Source organism: Leptodactylus fuscus, chromosome 7, assembly GCF_031893055.1.
Source record: "Leptodactylus fuscus isolate aLepFus1 chromosome 7, aLepFus1.hap2, whole genome shotgun sequence".
Lineage (NCBI taxonomy): Eukaryota > Metazoa > Chordata > Amphibia > Anura > Leptodactylidae > Leptodactylus > Leptodactylus fuscus.
Window position 1 is genome coordinate 63,118,948 of NC_134271.1, and position 24,089 is coordinate 63,143,036.

General features: G+C 40.9%; 1 protein-coding gene across 1 annotated transcript in view; it reads left to right on the forward strand.

The window, feature by feature from the left end:
- The window catches only part of LOC142214455 (cadherin-13-like), a 295,805-nt gene that overhangs the window by 208,633 nt on the left and 63,083 nt on the right, over positions 1 to 24,089 (forward strand). The window contains exon 4 of the mRNA XM_075283403.1: positions 21,877 to 21,993. Within this exon, the coding sequence (XP_075139504.1) occupies positions 21,877 to 21,993 (117 nt within the window). The remainder of the gene's footprint in view (positions 1 to 21,876; positions 21,994 to 24,089) is intronic.

Sequence of the window (24,089 nt, forward strand, 5' to 3'; positions counted from 1 at the left end):
AATCTAGGCTTATCTCAAACTTGATTTTGACAACGATAGTTTCCCTTTAAAATTTGCAGTCAATTGAATGACATTAAATGCCATGCTTCAGCTCCCAGTCATACCTCCTCCTTCCTAGAAAATGACTGATTCTATCAAAATTGTTACATGATGATCATTTAGATGTAATGTATGGATATTTTAAAGTGTACCTCCTCCTTTCCTTCCCCCTCCCATTCCACTCCCACAGGCTAATCTGTAAAAAAAAAAAAAAAAAAAAAAAAAAAAAAACCACACACACAACTCAGCTTGATAAATGGAGAAGGAAACTTATTTCTAAATAAGATATACAGTATTACAAAGCTTCTTATAGTTGCCTGTACTATTAATTTCTGGAAAGTTGTTTTATAATTGGTGGTGTTCTTTTAGTCTACCAGAATGACTACCACTGTTACAGAGCTGCTTTCCATTTTGGATTGTAGAGGGGTTGTAAGGTAGGCTCTCTAGGTGGCCATATGAATAAGAGTTGTCTTCATCAGGCATTGTACTTAAACCTAGTTTGCATTCCACTTGTCCAAAAGGCTTGCAATCAATATTACGGTGGTAACAGTAATGCAGTGTATGGGATAAGGAAAGCACATCATCTTTCTGATATGACACATACTTGTTGATGACAGAGCATCTAAAACAGCTCTTTGCACCTATCAGTCAAGTCTGGATGATGCTGCCTGGTGCATGGTAATGTATGTCTTCTAGAACAGCTGATCCTTGCAAAACGAATACATTTATTCGCTGGTAATCTGTGACACCATTGTCATTTTCAGAGTCTCTTAACCCTCGGCTGTGTGGAGCTGATCATTCTTCAGTGTCTGGTGACCTTCATGTAATGCTTTTACTCAGAAGTACACTCCAATAATTACATTGGTTTCAGGTCTTGTAGAATTTTCAAGGGTGAGTAAGTGATAGAAGATAAGACCTTGCAGACAAGCAGTAAACTGATGAAGAACCGTAATTGTGCTTATTCTCTAAAATTAGGCCATTTGTTATATACCGTCTGTAAGTTGTGACACATAACAACAAAAGTGAATAGTAGTGTCATATATTAGATCTTATGTGCATAAGATGAGGTCCAGAACATATTAGAGCTAGATGTACAGATGTGACAGGCTTTAACCAATCTCTGAACTGGTGAAGGAGTATAATTTCTCTTGAAACCAATTCAGTACAATATCTCAATATTCCTAACTAAACCCTGGACTGGCTGCAATTCACATCACAACCACTGCGTGGAGAGTGCGCCACCTGAAGCCTCTCATTCTACCATGCAGCTTTCTATACTGAGGAATATTCAGAGGGCTAAAGCTGCCAGTACGTGAGGTATTTATTGCAGACCCCGGTGAGATCTAGTTAATCTGGTAGTTTCTGCTGAGTATCATGTGTGATGCACGGTGCATGGTGATACATGATGATACACGCTCCAATGTGCTCCAATTATTAATATCTACACTATAAACTTAATAAATAAATAATAGACAAACAACATATCGCGTTAGGATAAAAAGGCCGTGATGTGTTTATTATGGGGTTACCCAAATATATAATTAAAATTATCCAATAATACATAATTAATAATAATAATAATAATAATAATAATAATAATAATAATAATAATAATATTAATATAATAATAATTAATAAATAATTACAACCAATAAACAAAAAGTCAATGAAACCAGTCCTCTCGGCATTAGCTGGGAGACTAAAATTCCCCATTAATAAAGCATTGCGGCGATAAAGTATGATTTAAAAAAAGATGGTGGGCGGGTGGGAGCTGCTCCATGTCCTGACACGGTGATGACTGACACCTCAGCTGGGTAAACGCCTCCTTTTATTTGCTGATTTTCCCGCCGGCCGGCACAGTTGTCCAATCAGCTGTTTAGTGTTGCTGCTGGGCAGAATCCACAGCTGACAGAAATCTTCCCGCCAAAACTCAGCTGTCCAATCAGCTGACAGAAGCTGCTGCTGGGCAGAATAGCAGAAGGACCTAGAACCTGCTGATGGATTACCACTGCAGACCTGTGACTGACCTTCAACTAAAGAGAATAAGGTAAGTAATCAAAGTAACCAGAACCATTTTATCAATGAGAGAAAATACCAATTAGGATAAAAAATAAAAGACAATTTGGAGCTGGTACGGTATCCCTATAGGCCCCAATACGTAGTAGTCCTGAGGGCTGTTTCATTCTAAGTGTGTGTCAGACTAGAATAATCAAGGCCAATAAAAGTCATTTTGGGGGCCCACTGTACAGCTACATGCAAATATTACCCAGGGTTGCACCTGCCATGAGGCAACCTCAGGTGACAGCCTCACACGGAGCCTCTTTTTAATGAGCTACTACCTATTGGTTTATTTCTAATTTACTCACCAATTCCCTCTTCTGTCCAGTTCGGCCTCTGCTTCTTCCTTTGTATGGTGCTGTATCGTTCTTGAGCATCTGCACCCTGGAGACAAAAGAGGGGGAAAGATGCAACAGAAGCAAGGATTGGTGAGCAAAACTTTGGCCACAACCTGTTAGAATAAGTGAATAAATAGCGGCTGAACTTTTGTCGCACCAGAAAAGGTGAGTAAAAACAATAAGCAGTTATACTCATCTCTCCTATGCATCCAGCGTCCTCTTCTGGTCTCTTCTGGCTTGTGATGCAGGGGTCACAACTGAAGCCTGTGAGTGGGCCTCAGCAGCAACCCCAGTGATGTCAGAAAGAGGCATGAAGAGAATGCAGGGGCACTGCCAGACTCTTTAATATGACTTGGAGAGGTGAATCAAGGGGTGTATAAGTCTTTATTTTTCCACACCTTCCCTGCGCCTCCCCTTATTGTACTCTGGATTCTGAGGAAACCCCAGAGTAGTACTAGTAGTAGTAGTAGTAGTAGTAGTAGTAGTACTAGTGCTTTGTGGGTGACAAACTCCAAAAGTTTTGAGTTTTGGTCAAGAGCCAAAAAGAGGGCAGTATACAATGTAGGGCCAAAAAGAAGAGGGAAAAACACTGTGTCGGGGCCTAAAAAGGAATAATATACTGTACGGGAAATAGTAAAGGGGCAATATACTGTGTAAGAGCCAGTAAAGGGGATGTTATACTGTGTGGGCCAATAAACATAGTAATATGCTGTGGGGGTCAGTAAAGGGGATATTATACTGTGTGGGGTCAGTAAAGGGGATAAAGTACTATGAGGGCCAGTAAATGGGTTTTATACTGTTTATGGGCCAAAAAAGGGGATCGTGATCTGCAAATGGGAGGGCGTGGTCTACAATTTTAATTACAGCAGGCCCATTACAGAACCGAACCTCGCCAGGTTGAGTACTTTTTTTTTGGGGGGGGGGAGGGGGGCTTAGACCTTTCTACTTCTTCCCATACTAGACTAAGCTGGGGACCTACTTGTCTCAGGGACCCACCAAGGGATTCATCTGCTCACCTGTGGGTCAGTCCGTACATATGTCTAAGCCTCTTATGTCTTAGGCAGCAGAAAGGCTAGATTCACCCCTAATGTTACCTTTTCGAATCCCTAAAATGTTATCAACACAAATTTATTTTGCAGTAGGAACTTACTGCCTAGCCCCCGCCTCTCATTTCTATCCTTTTAGCACTGTGAGCCATGGATATGTGAACACATAGTAGCAGATCTCAGGCAGCAGTATCTACAAATGGTTGTTCACTAGGGCCCCTGCAGTGTGCTAGAGAAGATGGGGCTGAGAGAGAAAGGATCCTGAGTGTCCTGACTCTGAGCCTAGATGACATCTCAGCCATCCAGTATATAGGGCCCCCCTAGGGATTCACTTGTTCACCTGTGTGTCAGTCCATGCCTGTATCTAAGCCTTTCATGTCATAGTGTATGCTGAGTGTATATGTAGCTAAACCTATTATATATGATATAGCATGTGTTATCATGAGCTGAAGGCAGTGGCGTAACTAACACCATAGCAGCAGAGGCAGCTGCCACAGGGCCCGGGACATTAGGGGCCCGGTGACAGCTGCTACCGCTGCTATCATTATTCTCGGAGGTCTTTTCGGACGCCCGAGTATAATGATCGGGGCCCCCTGTTGGTGGAATACTTTCCACCAACAGGGGGCCCCGAAGCTGCAGCAACGGCTGACACACAGGAGCTGCAGGTCTGGCTCCTCTCAGCGCTTCAGGACGCTCCCCCTCTCTCCCCCCTCCCTTTCTCTGCCTGTCCTCTGCCCACCAATGAGAGGGCTGAGGAGAGCCCAGGAGGCAGGGCTTATCCCTGCCGAGCTCCTGCCATCCTGCACTCAAGAGGAGAAGAAGAAGCTGCTCCAGGAAAATGAAACTAAAGATACACAGGTACATACTGGTGTTACTAGGCTTATTAATATCAGGTACATACTGGGGTTACTATACTTATTAATATCAGGCATTTGGGGTGATTACTTTTGTTTTAGTAACTCCATGTGCCTCATATTAATAGCAGTTAACCCTATCATGTCCTTCACATTAACCCCTGTGTGCCTCACCATAAGAGTTACTGATATGTGAGACATATGGGGGTAATAGTAATGAAGATACTTTATTATTACCTCCATGTCTCTCACATATCAGTAACTCTTATGTGAGGCACACAGGGGTTAATGTGAGGGACATGATGGGGTTAACTTCTATTAATATGAGGCACATGGAGTTAATAAATTGTAATGCACATGACCAGATTTTTTTATCCACAATTGTCCTGGTATAGTGGTCAGCGGTGACGTGACAGTGTTTAGTCCTGTAGGGGCCACTAAGGCAGTGCCGCACCTCCCATGAGGCGACCTGAAGCGAGCGCTTCAGGCGGCGCTATGCCAGGGCCTCAGGGAGGGCGGCATTTTTGCTAATCTAAGCCAGTCCAGGACAAGCTGTCCTGGACTGGCTTAGAACCGAGCGGTGGTTTGGGGAGGCCACTGGAGCAGCGCTGCTCCAGCAGCCTCCCCGCATGCTCAGGCAGAGCGCAGGCAGTCTCTGGGCCTGCTCTCTGCTGGCGAACGGTGCTAAGCCCCGCCCCTCCACCAAGCCCCGCCCCCTCTGCGAAGCCACGCCCCCGCTCCGTCCCCTCCCCCGGCGGGGGGGGGGCGGATTTCTGCACTTCGCCTCGGGCGGCGAAAGGGGCAGCTTCACCCCTGCACTAAGGGACATAATACTGTGTGCAGTGGCCACTATTGGGTATAATACTGTGTGCAGGGGCCTCTAAGGGACATAATACTGTGTGCAGGGGCCTCTAAGGAACATAATACTGTGTGCAGGGGCCTCTAAGGGACATAATACTGTGTGCAGGGTCCACTATTGGTCATAATAGAGTGCGCTGAAATGCGTAGGAGGGACTCGGTCGAGATCTTCGGTGTCGGGGGGCCCCATGTCAAAAGTTCGCCACGGGGCCCCGCCATTCCTAGTTACGCCACTGGCTGAAGGTTAAGCCTTTCATATACAATAGAGATGTTCCATGTAGGCATATTATGGCCTGATTTCCTACATTAGAGTCTCTATTTTACACAGGCCATTAAAATATAAGAAATTATATAACGTCAACTAAACACTTTGAAGGCATGGAGTGAATTGCAGGACAAGAGATTGTATCATATAGCCTATCAGTGCATGAAGAGGAATATTTTAGACGTTTTATGGCAAACAAGGATGATCTTTGAAGCGAACCTGTGAGCACATATATAGGTTTGGGTCAGTACTTCTAGAAGTCAATATGGCTCATAGTCTGTTGTATTAATGAGGTGAGAACTCCACTTTTCTTTCTACTTGTCATGGTGCTCATTGACAGGCTACTCTGTATATATCTCTGTGGAGAGGGGTATTGAGAGGTAGGAAGTTGTGTTGTCAGTCCATTGTATTTGTTCATTGGTCCTATAATCCTAAAAGTGCAAAACTGTTGTGTCATTCAGGCTAGTAAGGAGCAGATTAGATCTATACCTGCAGGTTTCTTGTCTTTCATAAGGCAGAATATTACATTGATTGTTCTATCTTCGGCAAACACACCATTGAAGCTACACCAGTGCTGCACACACTTCCTTCCTATATTGTCCAAAGTGACAAAGCTCCAAGGTGTGTGATTTATGGTAGCAACAGCTATCCTTGGTTGTTTCCCCCATCTTCATAGATCAGAGCCACAGGGTCACGCTCATCTACTACTCCATTGAAAATGGGGACTTGGGACTCCAGTTCAAATGATCAGTGAGGTCCTAGCAGCGTCCACTATAGTTCTGTAGATGTGAACTGCCTGTAACACAGAGACCAGATTAGCTGCATTCATAGCCTTGTCTTTGCATGTTTAACATAAGCATACATTCTCCCATTGCTCCCCCATGACTTTGTAAGCCCTGGATTCTCGGTTATATTGTTTCGAGGTATTCTGGCATATGTTACTGACTTACTATATTATTTTTTGCTCATGATATTGCCTCTGGGAACATAATACATCTAAACACTCATTCTTTCATGATCCTGTATGTGTATTTCAATAAGACTGTTGACTCTCTTGGCATGTTTATTACTTTGCGCCGATTGTAGCAACTAAGTAAAGTGATCCCTTTGCCGCTAACTCTCCTATTTACTTATGCATTATTGACTGCCACCAGTTAGTGCGAGTACAATATTTACCTGGGAATGTAAAATATGCCTGGAGCAGACTGATTACAGCCAGACAGGTGTTAAGGACGTCTCGAAGCTTATCTTGCGGCTTCTGCTAGGAATCATTATCTTGTCAGTCCTAATATCTCTCTCTTTTTTCAGTGGCATCCAAAGTTTAAAAAAATGAGGAAATTGCATGCAAATCAATATAGGCATTTGAGCGGCACCGCCAGGCAATGGCAGGAGATATCAGGTTTGGATAAGGAAGATTATAGGGGATTTCTTCAAAGAGTGGAATGTTTTTTTCTGTTCATGTTGTCTTGCCTTGGATATCTCTTTAATAAGATCCTTGGCATGGTGGTTATTGGACAATGAGAATCACCGGTCATTGTTTCAAATCTTGCCATTTGGCAGACTTGTAAAATTCATTCCATTTGTTTTGGCTGTGAGTGAAAAATGTGTCGTAGAGAGATAAAATTCCTGCTTTCTACGTGGGCTAAAACGCATTGAACATATGAAGCATACTCTTATAAATAAAATATTCAAGAGTTCCAGGTTCCTGCCGTTTATTTCTTTCAGTTAGTAAATAATTTGCATAAAATGTTTGGAGGATACAAAATCTTATTCTATTCCTACATCTGTGTGGCTTATTTACCCCTGGGCCCCGAGCCCAAACAACAGTTTACTGCTTTATCTTCTACAAGTCGCTACCCCCTAGGAGGCTGTGCAGAGACTTAATGGACAGAAAAGTGTCCATAGCCTCAGTCACCAATACGAGACAGAATATTGAGATTTTTTTTTAGAAACTAGGGAATGGTAGTGAAGAGAGTCTTATCTCAGAGGAAGTGTTAACGTATATACATTCCTCCCGATCCCCCATATATATTTTTTTGCAGTACGTACTGAGGTAAAAAAGGGTTTGTAGTAGGTTCACTAGGTTCACATTAGCGCTTGCTCTCTGTTGTTTGGGTCCATCAAGGGTGAGGCAGACCGCTAAAGGTTACTCTATTGACTATAGTGGGGTCTATTGGGTGTCAGTTGTTTTGAAACCAAAAGTAGGGGAAAAAAAAGTTCTCCATTCTGGAGGCTCTGATACAGATGTGAACCTAGCCTTAGGAGCACTCTGCCTTGGTCGAGGAAACTCATTGACAAAAATGTTAGCGTAAAACTGATCCGCAGATAAAGAGCAAGGCAGTAAGAGGTATCTTATGTTGGTGTTTTAGGCTGGCCCCCTACGTAGCATAAATGCCGCCGTTTGTCCACGTCATAAACACTGCAGGATAACCACAGTGTTTAATATAGTCAACGAAAAGTGGATGGGATTCTAGTGAATCACATCCCCACTCTGCAGAAAAATATGCACAGCAAACATGGTGTGATTTCCAAAATTGTTGAGGTTTTGGAAATTGCAGCATGTCAATTATACATACAGAAATACCAGCGGTTTCCTATAGCTATAATGGAAGCAAAAAGTCAGTCGAGGAAACCTCTGAAAGTGCTGCAGGACACTATGTGGGGCCTTAGCCTTAAACTTATCACATTATACACAAAATAAATGTAAGTTTAGGATATAACATAATGCAGATTTAGCTAAAAAAAAAAAAAAAAAAAAAAAAAAAAACAGGCACCAATACTTTGAATATTCTGTAATAATATATTGCCTCCATACATTTTATCTTACAGCCTCAGAGCCCCCCAATGGTGCTGTGTACATAGCAACCTCCTGAGTCTGACTCATCAGTATATAGACTTGATTAATGTGTCCTGGACATTACACCTGCTCTCTTCTCTCACCCTCTTCCTATTCTCTTTCCGCTTTCTTCTAAGTTTCATCTACTTGAAATCCTCTGTCTTGTAACTGTAAGGCTTTTCTAGTTCCTCTGGGACAGTATATGCTGAACAAGTACATCTAAATTTATATATTATTAATTATTGCTTCTATAAAAGATACAAATTTCCAGATCTGGTTGCAAATGTTTGCTCTGCAAAAACATAATATTTGGGGACCAATTATTAAAAAAGTGCAATGTGTTCAAGGGAATGTCTAGCATTACAGGCCAGGAAACTTTCATACTTTACCAAGTTTACTTTACGTCAGGGCGGTTCTGTGAGTGATTGCATCAGGTTAGCTGCGGTGAACTTGTCCGTGACTAACCCACTTCTACAAAAGCAGAATTGTAGATGAGATTTATACAAACTTGTAGCACAAAGTGACAGCACTTTAGGTTTTAAACCTGCAACTTGCCCATCAATTCCCCCATTGAGTTCATCTTTTGCAATGCTATAATGCATGTCATGTGTGGAGAATTTCAAGGTATCGTACTGTCTCATAAGGTGAACCCACTACAATATGCATTAGATGTCCATAGCTCTTCTTCTCGATAGCAACCACTAATAGCAAAAGAGATGAAAAAAGCAACTCTGGTTGACTTGACATAGTTGTTTATTCTTCTTCCAACATCCATGTAATACTATATCTCATCTGTATTGGTCACTGTGAATAATATACATAAGTCATAAGTTTATGTACACCTTTAACAAAGCTGATTTTCTTTAATTCTTGATATTTAATCCTAGTATACATCCCCTCACTTTGGTCAGCTATATTCAAGAATCTTATAGTTTGTGTCAGAATAATGCTCCAAATAATAACTTTTTCAGCTTAATTTATTTCATTGTATTCCCAGTCGATTACTACATACACCAAGTTGACCATGTCTTAAAATAGCTTGGAGAATTCCAGAAGGCAAAGTCCCGGATTTAGAAGCTTCTCATAAGCTAGCTGATATCACTTAAGTTAACTGGAGATGTACCTGTGGTACATACCGGTGGTATATAAGGTCTACATTCAAGACCTACTTGTCTCTGCTTGATACCATGGGAAAATAAAAAGAATCAGCAAAGACATAAAAATACATAATTATGGAGCTTCACAAGTCTCATACATCCTTGGGAGCAATTTCCAAATGCCTGAAGGTCCCACTTTCTTCTGTTCAAACAATTACGTGGAAGTTTAAACATCATGGGACCCCAAGCCATCTTCCTGATGAGGAGGGAGATGTCGTCTATCTCCTAGAGATGAATATACTCTGGTACAATAAATACAAATCTGTTCAAGAACAACAGCAAATACTAGAAGGAATATGAACAAAATTACGTATATCAACAGCAAGACGTGTACTATATTGGCATGACTTGAAAGGACGCTCAGCAAGTTAATAAGCCAAGTTTGCAGCTCCACATAGGGACCTTACCTTTTGCAGAAAAAGCTTCTGGTCTGATGAAAGAAAATGGAACTATTTCGCTATGTATGGAGGAAAAGGAGAGACTTACAAACCAAAAACACCAACTCAACTGGGAAGCACTGGGGTGGCAGTTTCATGTTGTAACTGTGCGTTCTTGAAGGAGGAACTGGTGAACTTTACAAAATAGATAGCATTATGAGGAAAAGAAATTATGTGGAGATATTGAAACAACAAGCTTGGATGCAAGTTGGTCTCCCAAATCGACAATGACCCTTCTATGCATTCAAAGTTGTGGCAAAATGGCTTAAGGATAACAAAGTGAAGACAATGGATTGGAAAAAAAACTTTTGAAAAGCAAGGAGGCATGCAAAGCTGACCAGTTGTGCCAAGAGGAAAGTGTCATATTTCCAGCAAATTTTTGCAAGAAGCAACTTGTGCAAGGCTACCCAAAATGTTTGACACAAGTAGGAAAATGTAATGCAATGTTACAAAATATTAACAACATGTATGTAAACTTCTGTGCTACTGGGAATGTCATGAAATAAATAAAAGCTGGAATAAATAATTGTCTCTAGTATTATTCAGAAATTTCACATACATGATCTATAGTAATGATCCTAACTGACTGAAGAGAAGGAATATGGACAAAGATGTAATATCAGTTTTACTGAATGTCCCTAAGGTGTGTATAAGTGTGTAAACTTCTGACTTCAACTGTGTGTCTCCAACCATAACTTTAATATTAGCTCTTTAATAGTGAACAGGTATCAAGTGCTTCTCCACTGTTAAGTTGGTGGTGTTAGGCAGGAGCATACAAGGGGGCGTGATTCAGAGCTCTCTGGCAATGTCCAATCAGAGGCAGACAGTAGTAGAACTCAGAATACCACCATTTTGTCTCCTGCTCCAACCATTTGACAGTGTAGAGGCTATCAAACATCAGTCACTGAAAATAACTGCACTGACTGCTCAATAACAGTTGGGAATAGAAAAAAAGTCCAACTATGGTGGCACCTATTAAAGGATAGAAAGAACTGGAGTTGGTGGAAATGATGAAAGGTCTTCTTTAAGCAGAAGAGAAACTTTCAAGATGCCTTCTGTACATTAAGTTGCAACAGCTGCTAACACCAAGAGCATTACTGCCAATACCTACTATATATAAAAATACATGAAAATGAGGTTCTTGGTTTCTGCACTGTGATCAAACCCTATTTAAGCCCATCTGCCAATGACAAGGCGGCTTCTATTAGATGGGTGCCTACGCTAAAATGACCCACCTCTTATAGCTTTGGCCTCCATGATTAAAGGGCAAGTATATTTCATCCTTTTTAACAACCTCCTTTCTCTAGAGCTGTGGTCTCTCAATAAATTACAGAATGTAATTCACCCATGTTATGCTGTAATTGAAAACAGCCTTGGACAGATGGGTGATGTGCACAAACCAAAATTTACCCCCTCCACCCACAAAAAAAAAAAAAAGCACAGGCACAACGAACAGAAATGGTCATCACTGCCAAATGTGCACCTACATTTCCTGTTCACATTGTTTGGCAGAAATGGCCATTTTATATCTGTTTATTTATTGCACACTTGCTTTATATTAAAGATACATGAAGGCTTATTTGATTTTCTGAGATAAGATGCGTTTTTTGAATCTCTCAGACAAACAACCATAAGTTCATGTCTTATTTTCCAGTGAAGGTTAGAGAGTGAAAGTTGAATGGATAAGAGACCTGAGTGAAAACCATTGGGATTGGTTATCTGCAGTCTATAGAAACATTACAGTTTGTTGGTTGTTGGATATTAAATGAAAACCTGAATATTGTTCCTTTCTGAGGTTGCTGCTAAAGCTGTCTACAAGGTATTTTGATTGACAAATAGTGTAGAAGCCCCATATTCTCCTTGTCAAGGTAAGCCAAGGCTTATCATTTTTGACTGTGTGTTTTACTATTGTACTACTAAAGCCTACAAAGAAGTGATAAGAATCCTACTTGATCCTTGGTTACAATTTACAAGAAGAAAAAAATGATGCAATCATCTGTAGCTCAAGCGGAAATTGAAAGGGTTAGTTGGCCTCAAGAAGCAATAATAAAAGAAAATTAAGACTGGCAGAGTCTGAAGGTATAAACCAACATTCCTGATGTTTATATCAAACTGTGAGCAAGCTCTGTAGACAGATACATGATGTACTATACCAGAGATCTTGATATATTTAGTGCCATATTTAGACTCAAGCAGATTTTTGGCCTTCTTCAGGATCAACAGTAGAATAATGTTGAAATTGTTGGGTCAGTGTTTTTGTTCAACTTTGAAGCTATGTCACTTTAGATTTTTTAAAGGTCCCTACAAAATAGATTATTACAATGGGAAACAGTAAATGGTAAATTATTGATGGTTCATCATCTTTTTTTATCCTTGAAAATCTTAAAAAAAAAAACTTTTACCACTTCAAGTCTAGCTTTATGCATAATTTAAAGAGATTCTATCATTAGAATGCTGTTTTTAACTAAACCTACGTCGGAAAAGCCTTAAGAAAGGCTATTCTTCCCTTACCTTTAGAAGTCTTCTCTGCGCCGTTCGGTAGATAGTCTAGTTTCTTCATTATGGTAATGAGTTTTCTTGCAGCACTTGGGGCAGTCCCCTGCACTCAAATAACACTGGGGGCGTCCCCTGTGCTGTGAGAAAACTCTCCGGCGCCGCCTTCTTCTTCTTGTTTTCCGCCTCTTCTCTCCTGTTCGGCCACAGTAAAAATAGCTGATTGCGCTCACGTGGGTTTAGCTAAAAACTTGATTCTAATGATAGAATCCCTTTAACCCCTTCCCGAAATGCGCCGTAATAGTACGGCGCATGTCGGGTTTCTAACTATGGAGACCGCCCGGGAGCCGGGCGGCCGCCATAGCCGCCGGGTGTCTACTGCTTTAAGCAGTAGACAACCGGCTCTAATGCCTCCGATCGGTCCCTGGACCGATTGGAGACATTAACCCTTCCGGCGCCACGGTCAAAGGAGTTGGAGTTGATGGAGCTGTCAAAGGTGCCTTTTAAAACTTAATAGAACATTATAGGAATGGTCAACCTTAAAGGGGCTCTATCAGCAAAATCATGCTGATAGAGCCCCACATATGCGTGCATAGCCTTTAAAAAGGCTATTCAGGCACTGTAAAAGTTAAATTAAACTACCCCCCCCCCCCCCCCGTTTTAAAATAATAACTTATATAAGAATGTTCTCTACTTACGGAACGTGCACCCTGGGCGGGCATTCAGGGTGCGCCGTCTTCTTCTTCCCCGCCTCTTCTTCCTCTGACGTCTTCGGGTCCCGTCCTTCTCCGGCGCTTGCTCGCGGACACTGATAAAAAAAAATAGCCCAGGCGCATGCGCAGTAGCACGCGGCTTCTACTACGGCTACTGCGCATGCGCCCGGGCTATATTTTTTTATCAGTGTCCGCGAGCAAGCGCCGGAGGAGGACAGGACCCGAAGACGTCAGAGGAAGAAGAGACGGGGAAGAAGATGAAGACACGCCCTGAATGCCCGCCCAGCGTGCACGTTCCGTAAGTAAATCACATCTTTTTTAAGTTATTATTTTAAAACGGGGGGGGGGGGGGGGGGGTAGTTTAATTTAACATTTACGGTGCCTGAATAGCCTTTTTAAAGGCTATGCACGCATATGTGGGGCTCTATCAGCATGATTTTGCTGATAGAGCCCCTTTAAGGCTATACAATATGTGAAGTTCAACATGCCATAAGTGAAGGGGTTACCTAGAGCTTTATAAAGACAGCTGAATAGGTGTATTAGGCTACACTGGCATCTCTGCCAAGTGTCATATTTGTCACAAATTGCTGGGCAAAAAAAGCTTTTTTCATCTAGCGATTTCAGTTTAAAAAACTGCCCCTATTATAGTCAGATGGTTCCCTCAGCAAAGCGAAACATCACATAATGTAGTTCCAATTAAATCAATGGTCTGGTTGTGTAACACTCAGATGTTCTGGGCCCTCCATTGTGAAAGATTTTCTTGTAAATGTTCTATACTTTAAAAAATGAGTTTGAATAAACCAAGATGAACAAGTTGTGAACAAGTTGTTCTGAAGCAAGAGTGAGGGCAGAGGCTAGTCATTTTAATGGATACTTGTCAGTGTGTTTTGTTAAAAAAAGATTCTTAATGGAAAAATAAAAGTTAAGTTTTAAAGCTTTCTCCGTTTACTGCCAAGTATTTTCTTGCCATATGATTCATTTATTTCTTAATTATTCAATTAGCTGAACAGTAAAGCGGGTGATTCCATATTAAGAGTTATATTTATAAACTAAACCACCAGGTTTTACTGAACTTTAGGCCATGGTCGCGCTTGCTATTCCTAAATCACCAAAACAAGGTTGAGTTTCTATATCCTATTGAGAATTCAGTATTGAAGCCGATGAGCTTTAACTCAGAAATATTAACTTGAGGCTGAGGACCCACAATGCAACTTTTTTTGTTTCAAATTGTTCTGCGTTTTGTTTTTTGTTTGTTTGTTTTTTTTTTTTTGGGGGGGGGCAAAGCCAGGAGTAGATTGAGCTGAAAGTAGTGTTGCACAGTGTAGTCGCAGAAGAAAGCTTCACAGTAGATTATATGGGTTAATCTTCAGTTTACTTATCAGAACATGAGGTAACTGACATCAGCATGTCTATACAGCAATATAACAAGGAATACACTGGAAAGGACCTAAACCATAGATATGCAGCATGGTGAGAACAAACAAGTCTCTATAGCATATCATTATATGTATTCAGCACATAACAATAATAACATCGCCATCTAGTGTCCGGAAGCTGTAAGTTCCTCCTACACAGTGTAATACAATAAGTCTATATCTGTTGCACATCTGTATATACCAACACCCTTTCTCAACAATAAAGACTTATTCAGTCAAACTTAATTTCTTCATCAGTTTCTGATGTCTTTCAGCATTCAATGCCTTAGTAAGAATATCGGCTGTCATATCTTCAGTTGGACAATATTCTAACTTCAGCATTCCTTGCTCCTGGTAATCCCTCAAAAAATGAAACTTTATATCAATGTGTTTTGTTCTTGGATTAACTCTTTCCGTCTGAGCAAGAACAATACAACCTTGATTGTCTTCATACAACTTTGTTGGTTCCAACAGTTGTTCTCCTAAGTCTGTCAGTAGTTGTCTCAACCATAAGACTTCTTGAGCTGCTTGTGCTACGGCAACATACTCTGCTTCTGTTGTTGACAGTGTCACTATTGATTGTTTTTTACTAGCCCAACTAATTGGTCCACCTGAGAGTAAGAAAACATAACCACTGGTAGATTTTCTGTCAAGTGTATCTCCAGCCCAGTCTGCATCCACATATCCAGTTAAAATGCATTTGTTACTTGCAGGTAGTTTTAGTTTAACATCGATAGTTCCTTTCAAGTAACGTATTACTCTCTTCACGGCATTCCAGTCCATTTTATTTGGTTTTGACACCTTTCTGCTCAAAATTCCTACTGCTGCTGCAATATCTGGTCTTGTAACAGTTGCAAGATAGAGTAATTTTCCCATTGCCTTTCTGTACTGTTCGTTGTCTGGCAACATATTTTGTTCACTGTTCATCGCCTTCAGATAGTTGATTTCCATTGGAGACTTTATTGGTTTCGCATCTTTCAATCCAAATGTTTCAATGATGTCCTGAATCATGTGACTTTGGTTAAGATGATAACTTCCATCTTCTTCTCTTTCTACTTGTATCCCTAGGTACTGTTTCACATTTCCCAAATCTTTGATCTCAAAGTGTTGATCAAGAATTTTCAGTATTTCTGTTATATCCCTTTCTTTTTCAAAACAAACTAAAATATCGTCCACATATATCAGTACATAGATCCATCTGTCTCCCAGTTTCTTTGTGTATAGACACGGATCTGCTTTACTTCTTTGAAAATGTTCATTTGTGAGCACTTCTGTGACTTTATCATTCCAGGCTTTAGCAGCTTACTTTAAACCATAGATACTTTTCTGTAGATTACAAACCATGTTTGGTTTTCTTTTATCTTTGTATCCTGGAGGTTGTTCCATGTAGATATCTTCTGTTAAATCTCCATTTAGGAACGCTGTCTTTACATCCAGATGTCTCAATTGCATTTGTTTTGTTGCTGCAACTGCAAACAAGGTTCTAATTGTAGTATGTTTGACGACTGGTGCAAAAACTTCATCATAGTCTTCTCCATATTTCTGAGTATAACCTTTAGCTACGAGTCTCGCTCGATATCGTTCAGCTGTGCCATCCGTTTGATATTTTACCTTAAAAACCCATTTACATCCTATAGTTTTTCTTCCTTCTGGTAATTCTGTCAGTGTCCAGGCCTTATTATCACGCATGGATTTCATTTCTGTTTCTGTTGCTTTTATCCATTTGTTAGCTTCTTCTTCTGAGAGTTTTGATATGTCTTCCCAAGATGTAGGTTCATATATCTTGTTTGTACTCGCCTTGTATGAAAGACGTACAGGTGGTTTTCCCTTGTTCTGTCTTATTGAACGTCTTGGTTCATTGTTTGCCTGTTCTTGTATCTCTTTACTTTCAGTGTTTTGATTTTCGGCAATTTCTACTTCTTTCTCATCAGATATTCCTGCATTGATATCACTGCTTTCATCATTTCTCATTTCCAGTGATGTCATTATGTCATCATTTAGATCCTCAATGAATGTCACACTATTACTCACTGTAACTCTGTCTGTCTTTGGATCTAGGATTCTGTATCCTTTGCAGTTTTCACAGTATCCAACAAATATTCCTTCTACGGCTCTGTTTTGAAGTTTGGATCGTTTCTCTTCTGGAATAAACACAAAGGCTTTACAACCAAAAACTCTTAAATGCTTCACACTTGGTTTATTACCTTGCCATAGCTCATATGGGGTCTTTTTCAGTTTCCTTGAAAAAAGTCTGTTTTGCAGATAAGTGGCCGTCATTGCTGCTTCACCCCAATATTTCTCTGGTAGTTTGGAATCTGTCAGCATACATCTTATCATTTCAGTCAAAGTTCTGTTTTTTCTTTCTGCTACCCCGTTCTGCTCGGGTGTGTATGGAACAGTCTTTTGATGCTCTATTCCATTCTGTTTTAAGTAGTTTTCTATTTGGTGTCCTGTAAATTCACCTCCATTATCACTTCTAATGATGATTGGCTTCCTTCGAAACTTGTTACTCGACTTTGTCACATAGTCTTGTAATTTACTGAAAACTTCACTTTTGTTCTTTATCAAGTACGTGACTGTGTATCTTGAATAGTCATCTATGAAGGTCACCATGTATCTATTACCTCCTGATGTGGTCACTTTCATGGGTCCACATACGTCAGTATGTACCAAGTCAAGTGGTCTTTTGCTTCTTGTTTCACTTTCTTTAGACATTGACACTCTTGTAGCTTTTGATTTTATACAACATTCACACATCATGGTCATTGAGCAATTAGATATTAATAGATCTTTTGTCAGATTTTTCTTCTGTAATGCCATTATACTTTCAGGATGTCGGTGTCCTAGACGTCTATGCCATACATGAATACAATTCTTGTGATCATGTGTACATAACTTCACCTGTTCCTGTACTGTGTCTAGATGATATAATTGTTCTCCTGCAGTTACACTGACTATAACCTTGTCTCCTGCTAGGATTGTACACTTATCATCTTTGAATTTTACAGTAAGTCCTTTATCTGTTAGACGTTTTACGGATAACAATCCTCCTTCTAGTCCTTCTGCTGTTATTCTGCTCCCATCTGCAAGATAAATGGCTTCTTTCTTATCTAAATCAAGCTCAGTAAAGAAACTTCTATTACTTGTCATGTGACTTGTTGCTCCTGAGTCAATAAACCAACTTGATGATGATGATGATGACTTTTTATCAGCTGCTTTAAATGTACCATTGCAGTGATCTGCATGTGAGTTAGAAATGGAGCTTTTCACTTTCTGTTTACTGTCTCTCTGTTGTAATTTTTGTTGTTCTGCTTTCCATATAGAACAATTTTTCTTTAAATGACCCTTTTTCTTACATCTGAAACACTCTCTTGTTTCTGTGTTGTGGCGCTTTTTATCTGTAACTTTAAGAGCATTCCCACTAACCTCTTCTGTGGATTCTTTAGTTTGCTCTTTCCTTCTCTGGTATTCATCTATGAGTCTGGTCTTTACAAACTCTAGTGTGATCTCTGCTTCAGGTCTTGTTTCTAGAGCGTTTATTAGAGCAGTATACGAATCTGGTAAGCTGCATAATAATATCGCTGCTATATGACTTTCCTGAATATCTTCACCAATAGATCTCAGCTGTGTTATCACTTCCATCATGGAGTATATGTGCTCATGCATGTCTTGCTCTGCACTTAATCTCATCTTGTACAGTTTCCTTAGCAGAAATAACTTGTGATTTAAACTGGATCTTTCATGTAACTTCCTCAAAGCTTGCCACATTCCCATTGCTGTATTCTCATTTCTTATGTGAATGAGTTGATCATCCTCCACTAATAAGCTGATTGTAGCTCTAGCTTGTCTGTTTTTCTTCTCCCATGTCTGATCATTCTCATTGGGTCTATCTGTGGTGATTACCTCCCATAAATCATCCTTAGACAACAACATCTCCACTTTGAACTTCCATAACCGATAGTTCTCATTGTTCAGCTTAGCTACTGTAAGTCTGAGCTCTGAGCTGCTGTTCATCTTTAACTTATCTTACTTGGGCGTAGAGACTTGTTCTGGAGAATTCTTTTGCATTCACAGAGTCCTCTTGTCTTCTCTGCCTGGTTGCTAGGCCTGGGTGCTGTGTCTGTCTGGGTCCTGGGTTTCTCTGGGTTTGTCTGGATGCCTGTGCCTGGGTGCCTGGGGTGTCTGGGTGCCTGGGCCCATAATCTGTTGCACAGTGTAGTCGCAGAAGAAAGCTTCACAGTAGATTATATGGGTTAATCTTCAGTTTACTTATCAGAACATGAGGTAACATACATCAGCATGTCTATACAGCAATATAACAAGGAATACACTGGAAAGGACCTAAACCATAGATATGCAGCATGGTGAGAACAAACAAGTCTCTCTAGCATATCATTATATGTATTCAGCACATAACAATAATAACATCGCCATCTAGTGTCCGGAAGCTGTAAGTTCCTCCTACACAGTGTAATACAATAAGTCTATATCTATTGCACATCTGTATATACCAACAAGTAGAAGTATAACAACTTCCTATATAGTTCCCATTCCTTTAGTAGCCAGTCTTGACCTTGGCTCAAAAAAATGCAGCAAAAACTGTGTTTCCACAGAGTGGGGCTTCAGACTAAGGGGGTTTCTAGTAGAAATAATTCATGATCTATCCTAAGGATAAGTCATTCATTAAAAATTAGCCCCCAACGAATCAGCTATTTGAAGAGGCTGCAGCATTCGGGTGAGCGCTATAGCCTCTTCAATATCTAACAAGCAGTGACGTAATTACTGGAGTAGCTGCCGTAGCAGCTGCCACAGGGCCCAGGACATTAGGGGCCCTGATGTGTTTTTTTGTTTTTTTTTATAGGCTGTTACCTGCTGGAGTAATCCCAGCAGGTAACCGGTCCTATTTACTTACGATCCCCGCTCCTGCTCACGGCTGCATGCGCTTCCCCTTCTGCAGAAGCAGTGGTGGCTGTAATCAGGAGTGGGGATTAGTAGGTGAGGGCACAAGCGAACCCTAATGAACACTGCTATCATTATACTCTGGGACCTTTTCAGACCCCAGAGTATAATGATTGGAGGCCCGGGGGGGGGGGGGGAGAATATAAAAAAACACTGTTAATTACCTCTCCTGTTCTCCGGCAGTCTTCAGGTCACATAACATGGCCTGTGAAGCATAAGCGTTGCTCAGGGAGCATCGCTGCCACTTTAAACAGCTGATCTGCAAGGGTCCTGGGTGTTGGAACCTCAGGATTCTTCAACTGATAATCAATCCTAAAGATAGGTCATCATTTAAGAATTCCTCTTAAAGGAGGTTTCATGAAGACAACCTCTTTGATCTACGGCTATGGTATATAAACATCATAACTTGGGTTTCTAGATCCCACATCCCCCATGTGCTGGTAAATAGAGCTATTTTCTAACCGTAACCAGTTTTAGAGAACTGAGAAGTTCATGTAGTAAAAGAACAGCCATTTATCTGAGATGTATGGCCTGATGATTTAGCTAGTAGAGCCAAAAGATACCAGGTATCTGCAGTGGGAAAGGTATTGTCCCTGGTGTAACAACCCTCTGACCTCAGTCTTTGTAAATGTAATTTCTGAAGTCGAATGTTAGTATTTGTGAATTACAATTGTGAAGTGAACTTCAAATCAACTCAATATATTTCAGTAATTTATATCACATTTATGGAACACATCCTGCTGTATTTTGTTCAGGCTGTTCTTGCTTTGGGAACTATCATTTTAAGCTTTTTAAAGAAACTCTTGGAAGATTTTTCTTCAAGATCAATGTAGAACTTCAGAATAATTTAACTCATATCCAGCGCTAGACACTTTGACATCATCAGGACTAATTTATTGAAGTCTTTAAATGACCAGGAATGTAACATCTATTCTGGTAACTAATAATGAGCTCCGGAAAGGTCTACCTTTCACATAGCTTTAAATGCTTCCAGTGACAGATCAATATGTTTACAACATACTCGCTTATTCCCATGACGAAAATGTAATGAAGTTTCAAAGCAAAGAGTAATATATGAAGTCTTCAAATACAGATTGGAACATTTGACTATTTGAAATGGACACAATCCCTAAAGATCTCTAAAAATGTCTAAGTAATGAGATTTTAGATAGGAGATGAAATTAACTCGCTTATGACGAAGTTCACAGACGTTGACAGATTTGTGCAGTTCTGAATATTAGTCAGTTCCAAATTAGTCATCGAGCTTGGAAATAAAATGACAAAACAATTAAAAGTCCAGGATTGGAAAACCATTGCAGTTTTTTTTCTTACAAAAGTGTCTCACTTGACCAGAGGCTGACTTCTTTAGCAGTTTTCCCCTCTTCATGCTCTACGTTTAATTTTCAGTTCTCCCTGAGCTGGTGGTTAGAGACTAGCTTCTTTGAGACAGCACAAAGTAATTAGAGCAGACTTTAGACTAGCGTTTATGAGTGCAGAGGGAATTCAAAAACACCAAACATGAAAGTCCCGTAAAACTGCACCAGAATTCTGCCATAATTTGACCTAGAAAACTGGCATACATGCTTTCTGATAGTTTATGTGCTTTGTCTGATAAGTAGGAAAGATTTATAAGAACAGGAGTGAATTTCAAAATGAGACGGAGCTTGACATGCTCCAAAAATGTGTCAAAATGTTTACAAATATTTTGTCCCAATTAAAGGGACTCTAGCAGCTACTCCAAGCATATTCAACTGCTACCACCGCATTACAGATCACATATAAATGGCACTTTTGTAGATTCAGACAAAAACAACCTGGAAGTGTTATGCAAATTCAGCAGTTGGGGCACTGGGGGTGAATCTTCGACTCCCTTAAACACTACTCTTGCCGCTCAGATCTCTATCATCTCCTGGCATGACCTTACCCATTCTGATTTAGGAGCAACCCACATCATAAATGGTCCTGGTCCACACTACTGCCAAGCTGGAGTGGTTTACACATACAGGGCACATTAGATAAGGAAAGTCAATGGTAAAATCTACTCCTTGTTTGATACAAGCTCATAAAACAGGTAGATAAGGGTAGTTAAGCAGGGTTGTAGGTAATAGTTATTTCACACTCCAGGTACTTTGTCAGACTCCCCACACACTATAATATGGTGTGACAGTTCAATGTGTCTGGACAAGATGGTAGACTCCCTATAAGCCAACTAATAAATGATGTATAATTAGATTGTCTAAATATACAGCAGATTTATCAAACAGTATTAGACAATCTGATAATCTGGTGCAGTCTAAGACTAATCTAAATTTGCACTGTATAGTAAATCTGTCCCAATATGTTCTTATTGGTTTGCTCCTTTAGAAATCCTTCATCATCATTAAATGCTTCTTTTTTTCTCCCCACAGAATATGCTTAAAGCACCAAGACATCTTGCACTTTTGAGACATAGAAGATCAATTGTGGCACCCCCTATCTCTATTCCAGAGAATCAGAGGACACCTTTCCCAAAAATTGTTGGCAAGGTAAGTTCCTGTTCTTATTCATTGACTATTCATATCTTTATACTAAGGAGATGTCTGAATGTGGTTACATATGTGATCCCGTCTTTGTTGAGGGACATTTCTCTAAGTATAGGATCAGTTTGTCCACCACATATCGGCATGCTGATGTACAGTAGCAAATTCTAAGTTGACTCAGCAAATGTTAATTGGACTGGATTCTTTCCATAATAAAGGAAATTTCTGCTGAGATGGAAATAACTATTCTCAATTTCTGATCACAGCATCAGTGCTGCTCTAGGCTGTTACTATAACTCTTGTAAGGAGCAACCATAGGTAGGTGATAGTAGTTATCCATAGGCTGTGTCCTCACCCAAGATGGTTTAGCATCCTCTAAGAAACTATCTATTTTTATACGATTGTAACTGTTGTTCAGATATGCTCTATAACTGCTGGTAATGCAGGCTGTATAATGATACGTTTCCTTTGCAGGTGCATGAGTAAAGTAGAAATGTTGGTTGTGCCTATGTTGTACCACAAGACTAGTTGGCTGGCAAGTCCTATGGTATGACCCTGCACTAAGTCTGTTGTGGCAAATGTGTGTTCTATGAGTGACCATTGCGCCTTTCTAGGCAGTAGTCAACATTTATTTGGTTGGTAAGTCTATGTCATCTTGGGAAGCAGCTATTGCATCATGAGAAGTCAACAGTCTAAGGGGGCGTTCACACTACCGTTGGTGTCCGACAGCTAGTGTCCGCTGCTAATGTCCGTTCAAAATCTTGTGCGGACATTAGCATCGGACACTAGCTGTGTCCATGACATTTTGCATTGATTTAAATGGACATCGGGTGCGTTCTTTTACTGTCCGTGGGTGTCCTTAATAGAGATGAGCGAACAGTGTTCTATCGAACACATGTTCGATCGGATATCAGGGTGTTCGCCATGTTCGAATCGAATCGAACACCGCGTGGTAAAGTGCGCCAAAATTCGATTCCCCTCCCACCTTCCCTGGTGCCTTTTTTGCACCAATAACAGCGCAGGGGAGGTGGGACAGGAACTACGACACCGGGGGCATTGAAAAAAATTGGAAAAAGTCATTGGCTGCCGAAATCAGGTGACCTCCATTTTAGACGAATAGTGGATTTCAAATCCGGGTCATATGAGAATGTGAACTTTGTGACTATGAGACAGGGATAGCTGTACAGGCAGGGATAGCTAGGGATAACCTTTATTTAGGGGGGAATGTTATTAAAAATAACTTTTTGGGGCTCTATCGGGTGTGTAATTGTGATTTTTGTGAGATAAACTTTTTCCCATAGGGATGCATTGGCCAGCGCTGATTGGCCAGAGTACGGAACTCGACCAATCAGCGCTGGCTCTGCTGGAGGAGGCGGAGTCTAAGATCGCTCCACACCAGTCTCCATTCAGGTCCGACCTTAGACTCCGCCTCCTCCAGCAGAGCCAGCGCTGATTGGCCGAATTCCGTACTCTGGCCAATCAGCACTGGCAAATGCATTGTATTGGCGTGATGAAGCAGTGCTGAATGTGTGTGCTTAGCACACACATTCAGCTCTACTTCATTGGGCTAATAGAATGCATTGGCCAATCAGCGCTGGCCAATGCATTCTATTAGCTTGATGAAGCAGAGTGTGCACAAGGGTTCAAGCGCACCCTCGGCTCTGATGTAGCAGAGCCGAGGCTGCACAAGGGTTCAAGCGCACCCTCGGCTCTGATGTAGCAGAGCCGAGGGTGCACTTGAACCCTTGTGCACCCTCGGCTCTGCTACATCAGAGCCGAGGGTGCGCTTGAACCCTTGTGCACCCTCGGCTCTGCTACATCAGAGCCGAGGGTGCGCTTGAACCCTTGTGCACACTCTGCTTCATCAAGCTAATAGAATGCATTGGCCAGCGCTGATTGGCCAATGCATTCTATTAGCCCGATGAAGTAGAGCTGAATGTGTGTGCTAAGCACACACATTCAGCACTGCTTCATCACGCCAATACAATGCATTAGCCAGTGCTGATTGGCCAGAGTACGGAATTCGGCCAATCAGCGCTGGCTCTTCTGGAGGAGGCGGAGTCTAAGATCGCTCCACACCAGTCTCCATTCAGGTCCGACCT